Source organism: Nansenia antarctica (genome assembly GCF_963989245.1).
Source record: "Nansenia antarctica genome assembly, chromosome: 3".
NCBI classification, from domain to species: domain Eukaryota; kingdom Metazoa; phylum Chordata; class Actinopteri; order Argentiniformes; family Microstomatidae; genus Nansenia; species Nansenia antarctica.
The window spans coordinates 7,818,733-7,825,940 of NC_137688.1; the positions used below are offsets into that span (position 1 = coordinate 7,818,733).

The 7,208-nt window shown below is 43.0% G+C and overlaps 1 protein-coding gene across 1 annotated transcript in view; it reads right to left on the minus strand.

Annotated features, from left to right (window-relative positions):
• The window catches only part of rnf130 (ring finger protein 130), a 58,515-nt gene that overhangs the window by 4,799 nt on the left and 46,508 nt on the right, over positions 1-7,208 (minus strand). Inside the window, exons 7-8 of the mRNA XM_080526151.1 lie at positions 2,341-2,437; positions 1,225-1,429 (exon numbers count right to left, since the gene is read on the minus strand). Coding sequence (XP_080382277.1) covers positions 1,225-1,429; positions 2,341-2,437 — 302 coding nt within the window. The remainder of the gene's footprint in view (positions 1-1,224; positions 1,430-2,340; positions 2,438-7,208) is intronic.

The following is a 7,208-nucleotide window of genomic DNA, read 5'->3' on the forward strand; positions in this document are numbered from 1 at the left end:
AGACTGAAGAGGGGAGAGAAATCTCTGCAAGCATATGCACACAGACACAAGCACACACACACACACACACACACACACACACACACACACACACACACACACACACACACACACACACAAGCACACACACACACACACACACACACACACACACACACACACACACACACACACACAAGGAGACACAGGGACAGGGGCACAGGGATGTAACACATTTCTACAGTGCCAGAACAGCAGCGGCGGGTGATACAGGAACTGCGGACCCGGTCTCTTTATCACTGGGATGACGTTAGCTCTGACGCTAGGTCGCTTGTACTTTTTGTCTCCTCATGGTTATTGTTAGGATAGGGGTGGTGGTAAGCGGTTCCTAGATCAGTGGTTATATGGTTATGGGGTAAGCTTCACCCACAGAGAGGAGGATTACCGTAATATAAGCAGACAGCAGAAGCGGGTGTGGTATGACCTACAGCACAGTATGAGAGAGGCTTCTGGGGAGTGTGCGTGTGTGTGTGTCTGTGTGTCTGTGTGTGTGTGTGTGTGTGTGTGTGTGTGTGTGTGTGTGTCTGTGTGTCTGTGTGTGTGTGTCCAAGTCCATGGTTACAAACTCCCAAGGACAGATGGAGAGAGAGAAAGAGAGAGAGAGAGAGAGAGAGGGAGGCAGAGAGATAGAGAGAGAGGCAGAGAGAGAGAGAGAGGGAGGCAGAGAGATAGAGAGAGAGATAGAGAGAGAGGCAGAGAGTTTTACCAGCGGAGGCTTTTTAGCTGACAGATCAGGGCTCCACTAACCTGATACTTATCAGATATTACATCACTAAAAACCTTTATGCCAAAACAGAGAAGGAAGGGATGGTTCGTGTGTGTGTCTGTGCGTGTATGTCTGTAATATAGATTTCCCGCGTTTAATCGACACCATTACTGATTAGGAGTGTGTTTACTGCCTGATTTATAGAGTACGACCAAGACAAATTTGCAGCATCGTCGTTTCGAGTTTCTCAAAAAGTAGGAAGTTCAGTTCCGGAATCTTTTCCATCGGATATTTTTCATTCAGAATACACAGGAAAAAGCGGAGCCTACATATTGATTGGCAAGAATCCAGAAAGGATGTGACAAACTTTTAAGAGGGCATAAACTAGAGACGGAATATAATCGTATGACTGACTATTATTATTATTTTGAACACTGCGGATAGAGGGAGATGGTAACGGCGTCATCAAAGCTCCTTACTGGTGACGGCGATGTTGATCTCTCCGGTGCGGGGGGTGAGCTCTCCGTCCGAGGGGATCTGGGGGGTCCCGGAGTGGCGTAGCGGCTCCAGGCTGATGGAGGTCTCGTTGGCCAGGTCCACCAGGGCAGTCCTCTGATTGGGCGTCTGGTTACGACCTATCCTGTCCATGTCGAACCCCACGTTGTCCACGCAAGGCAGGTTGGGCTAGGGTGGGGTGGGGATGGGGGGGGAGGGGACAGAGAGGTTTGACTGTCTATCTCACTGTCACCATATGAGTATGCTAGAAAAGATGGCACTGGTGGTTTTACTATAAGTGTTACTATACACATTGCTAAACATACCCTAACCATGTCTAGAACATATTGATGTCTACATATGGAAGAAACAACATATTTTACACCTTGGCACAGCTGGGACACACACAGAGAGGAATGCTTGAAAAGACGGAAGAAATACCTTTTCTACCTTTTTCTAAGAATCGAACGCTATCGTCATACCCTTTACCATAACCATAACATTGACTCCCATTCACATCTGGTGCCCCCAAAAAAGAGAAAAGTCCCTTAACTAACCAACAGGGGGCAGACTAGGGCTACAGTGAGGTCATGCACCACTGGCGTACACAGAGGTTACACAATCTCCTGGATAAATATGGAGGTTTGTTATGATGGAGGCGAGGAGCAGGCATAACCGATAAGCAGAAGTGAAACTACTGAACCAATGTCTTAACCTCTAAGACAGGACAGGCAGGGTCGACCCTATTGATTCTGATAGGCTTGTAGAGGTATTACCAGCATGCAAACGAGATATTGACATATTGACGCAATCTCATTTAACATATATATATATGCAGGACTCATTTGCACTCAAACTGATTAATGCTAAAGAATAAAGGGTATACTAATTCTGATTCTACTGCCACGAATGCTCTGCTTTCATAACATATTCAGTGACCCATATATATATATATTATTTTCACAATAAACATAGCTGAGTGTAGGACACAGATTATTCCATGATCACGCATGTGTTTGGATATCGACCCTTCCCTTGTAGAGAACATGATTGTGGTGACACAGTGTTTCCCCTGGGGTTGAAGGTGCTATCATACTCACCATGATGCCCAGAGCTTTGAGGATGTTGAGCTTGCACATGGGGCAGGTACAATGCTCATTCAGCCACGGGTCCACACACATCTTGTGGAAGACATGTCTGGGAAGAGAGAAAGAGGGAGGAGAGAGAGAGAGAGAGACAAAGGGCAGGGTTAAACGACAGGAAGCCACCTCCGTAATTATGCCCCAAAATGGCCGACAGGGGCTCTTCAAAGTGAGCTTTGGTCCTCTTCCCCTCCTATACATCCTGCGACTGCACAATGGCTGCTCTGTGTGCCGCTGGAGGGGTCTTGTGTGCCTGTAACGGCAGCGGAAAGCTTGTGAAAAAGGAAACTGGTTGAGCTCTGAGACAAGGCCGCCATTGAGGGTCAACCACCAGACAAGGTGGGCCATTGTGGGTCAGATCTGAGACAAGGCAGCCATTGTGGATCAGAAAGAAACTTCCTCATGCATCTTGAGATAGCAGTTAAGTCCATATTACTCGATGTGGAGTAAGTGAATTCGTTTGGCACCGCACTCGAAACGACCATTACAACATTATTCAGCGAAGCTTTATTGCTTAGCTAATCAAACAGGATATACCTCTGCCATGAGTCCTTTAAATAAGAAAATTACTTTATGAAATCATAAGTTCACAAAACCATTTGAAACATTAAAGGTTCTTATGACTGTCCATAAAGCAAATGCTAGAGCCATTAACACAACGAAAAAACTCCTTAAGTGGCGACTACAACAATGCATAATAGATATACTTTAGCCGACGATATCCGAGGGTAAACATACAAGTGCAACGGTTGATCCTGTTGAGTGGCGGCTCCCTGACATTGCCTGGCATTCCTTGAGTAAGGAGAGTGTAAAGTGCTGCTTCGTATCGGGGGCCTCTGGCAGCACGGGGCATCGGCCCGGGTCACGACTAGGTACTTTTATTTGCTTTCAAGGCAGGCGGCAAAAACAAGGACTGATGTGAATGAATGATGAGTCTGTTTACAACACAATGTCTGAGGGAGGACCAGTGTGCAGGCAGAGGCGGCCTGGCAAGAGGGAGAGACTGGCATAAGCTGTTGGTGTTAGGACATACGTATAAGCTTCAAGAACCTGTGTGTGTGTGTGTGTGTGTGTGTGTGTGTGTGTGTGTGTGTGTGTGTGTGTGGGCGTGGGGTCCATTATCAGAATAGTGTGAGCTATAGATTATATTCACTTTATTGTCATTACATAGTACAAGACAATGCCACGAAATTACTATACTGTAGTTCGGAGGTATGGTACATTTTCAATACATCTGTGAGACAGACGGGAAAAAAAAACCCAGACAAAAAAACAATTCTAGATAAGTAGCAGATAGCAGATGCCATCAAATACCGACTGGCAGACAGATAGCATACCATAGCAGAAGCCGTCATAGATAACAAGCAAATCTTCCAACCAAGATAAATATGTCTGTTCCTTTCCGTCTTGCTTGGCATGTTTTTTTTTGCTGTAATGGCATCTGGCATCTTATCTACCCGTCTGTGGTTTGGCTTGTCTACAACCAGGAAACACTCTCCCATATGAAACATATCTATGTTATATAAGAACAGAATCATATCTATACTAAAGACAAGTGGTAATTGTTCAGAGAGACTAATTTAAGAGCCCGCGGGCAGGTCAAGTGTACTGTCACTACTTATGCTATTAGTTATTGATTGACGATGGTGTGTGCTTCAGGGAGGCACCGCTGCGGTTGGTGGTGAGATATCGTGACAGACATCTGTACTGTTTCCCCCGGTGTCAATAATAAAACAACAACAACAACAACAACAAAACGTCTTCTAGCACAACGACTACCAATGGCCCCTGGCCTGAGCATAGAGTCCTTTTCCTGCTATGACTAGAGGATAGACGATTCACTTACTTAGTCAAATGTATTGATTGTAAGTCGCTTCGGAATAAGGCGCCTGCTGAATGCCAAAAATGTAAATGTAAATGATATGTAAAAGATATGGCATGTGTACATGGGAGCCCGACAGCAGCCCCACAGGTGATAAAGAGAAATACAACTCAACATTACAAAAACCACGCTGTGTAACACTTTATTTGGCAGTTGACGTATTACCTAGTAAATATGGAGTACTGTAAGGTTCATGCTGTTCATGATTTTATGATGACAGATCCTCGTATTAAATGGCTCACATTAATATTTGTGTTTACTAATGTTATTAAATCGACGGGTGAATCATGGTTGCCGTACGAACAATTCACCAACGCTTAGAAACGTCTCTCGACTGGTTTTACGAGCAGCTTCCAAACAGACCATCAAATGAAGTTACCCAGCCCTCTCTCTTCTCTTCCTCTCCTCCTGTGTGTCCTCATGTCATCCCTCTCCCCCCCTTTCTTTCTGCTCCGCCTGCTAATCTATGCAAATCCATACGAATGATCTGTGACTGTGTGTTTGCCGTGGAGTCAAATCTAAGATTCAGTCTTATGAGGTTACCTTGAGAACGTGCTCTCGTAAAGTAGGCTGCCGTGCATCTACGAAACCATTGCAGTGTGCCCTAAAAACACAGATGTTGATGCAGGGCAGGAAGGAAAGCTAAATTTAGCTGTTGACCACTAACATGGCTTAGTCGACCACATATAGTAAGAATGTAAAAAACAGTAAATATAAGTATATACATATATATATATAGGAAAAAACTAATACAAGTTTGCAGTTAATATACATTATGCTATAGCTACGATAAACTGTGTTATCTTCATAGACAGTTGTTGTGGAGGCGGGACACACACCCTTAACACTAGTTAGCTAGTTAGAGAGCGGGGGGCACACACCTTTAACACTAGTTAACTATAGGGGTGGGACGATTAGAAAATGTCATGTCACGATTATCGAGGGCAAAATAATCGCGATCCACGATATTATCGCGAGAATTAAAAAAAAAAAAAAAAAAAAAAAGTTTTTTAGAATGCCAATAAAACACACTGTAATCACTTTAACTTAGATTTTGTTGTATTTTTATTGAATCATGTTAATAACATTAACATCATTTTAAAAACATCTTGACAAAAATCAAAATCTTTAATAAAATCTTAAATAAGGTAATGATAAATTATAAGGTATCACTGCATAAATAAAGGATAAAAATACTGTCAAACAAAACTTGAACACTGACACTTTTCTGTCATCAAACTGAGTGCTAGCCTTGTGGCTTAGAGACTTGAAAGCTTCAAGATAGGTTAAAGTGCAAAAATGTCAACATGTTCACTTTTTCGGAGAGGTGTGCTCGGAGAGGTGTGAGTATGTGCCCACTGGCACTAAAATGTGCCCACTGGCACTAAACACTCTCTCTGAAGGAACACTAGTTGCAGGTATGCATAGAAGCCTGCGGGCAACCCTGGAAAGGTGAGGCAATGGACACGGGGCCGATGCAGCCATGGTGAGAAGGCTAGCATACGTTAGTGACTGACTGACAAGGCTGACTTGACAGTCACGTTACCCATGCAGGCTGAACAATCACGCGAGACACATTTCTGTGAGGATATTCGCGCGCGGCTCATGTGAGAAATCTCAATTATATTACTATTTATTTATAACATACGATTATGACATCCTCCCTCTCGCCAGTTTGGGGCAACATAGACTTCTCCCCTGGTGCCACGGATAGGGGTTTCAAGCGGTGGGACAGCAAAGGGATGGTTACTATCGGACATTTATATGATACGGAAATACTACTTTCATTTGACCAATTATGTAAGAAATATGACCTACCACGAAATGAGTTTTTCAGATACCTTCAGATACGAAGTTTTTTAAATAGCCAAAAAGACACTGGCCTCTGTCACCAACCCTCTCCGCTGGAGGAGATAGTCTCTGCTGGAAAGACGAGAGGCATTCTGGGGCTTGGGTATAGAGCACTTTCAAAATATGATAAAGGCAAACCTGCATTTACGCCCAAAGACTGGAATAATGACCTGAACATTAATACTGATGAAGCAACTTGGTCACTAATATGGCAATCGGCAAACGACATCTCAATCTGTAATAGGACGAAGGAAACGCAATTTAGACTACTACAACGTTTGCAGATTACTCCCCAACTTAGACATAAAATGGATCATAACAAATCGGAAATGTGTACAAAGTGTATTACCGAGGTTGGGAGCTTTGTTCATTGTGTTTGGACTTGTAGATATATAGATGATTACTGGAAAGGTATAGTGGATAAAATTCATCTAATTCTAGATGTTACATTGGATAAGGACCCCATGTGTCTATTGTTTGGGTTGCCAGACAAACAACTTAAAAGTATGCATTCCAAAAGACTTCTGTGTATCTTCACTTTTTGTGCAAGGAAAAATATATTGCTGAAATGGATAGACTGCAAACCGCCTACAATAGCTGGATGGTACAAGGTAATTTTTGATATGATTCCTATGGAATATCTGACATATAGGTCTAAGTGTAAGATAAAGACATTCTATAAGATTTGGTCTCCGTTCTTAGATTATATTGGTACCAGACTGGCTGCCATTGTAATGAAAGGTTTGGTGGATTACACTCAAGAAAGTACACAAGACTAATGTGTAACAGATCTACAATGTATGGGTCACAATATTATTTACTGTGCTGGTGTTGTGCTGCCGCTGTGTTTAGGACTGTAAGACATGGATGCTGTCTCCGATGGGGGTGATCCCCCCCATATATTATGGCATTTGTTGTGTCATTTTCTTTTCTGTTTATTTCTGATATGTGACATTGCCTCCTCCCCCACTGTTTTTTTGTTTTTGTTTCGTTTTTAAACATTTTCTGTTTATGGACAATGTACTGCATAACAAAGTGCAAAACTAGTTTTCTACTATTAATGGGACAATAACCTCCCCCACGGATACTAGTT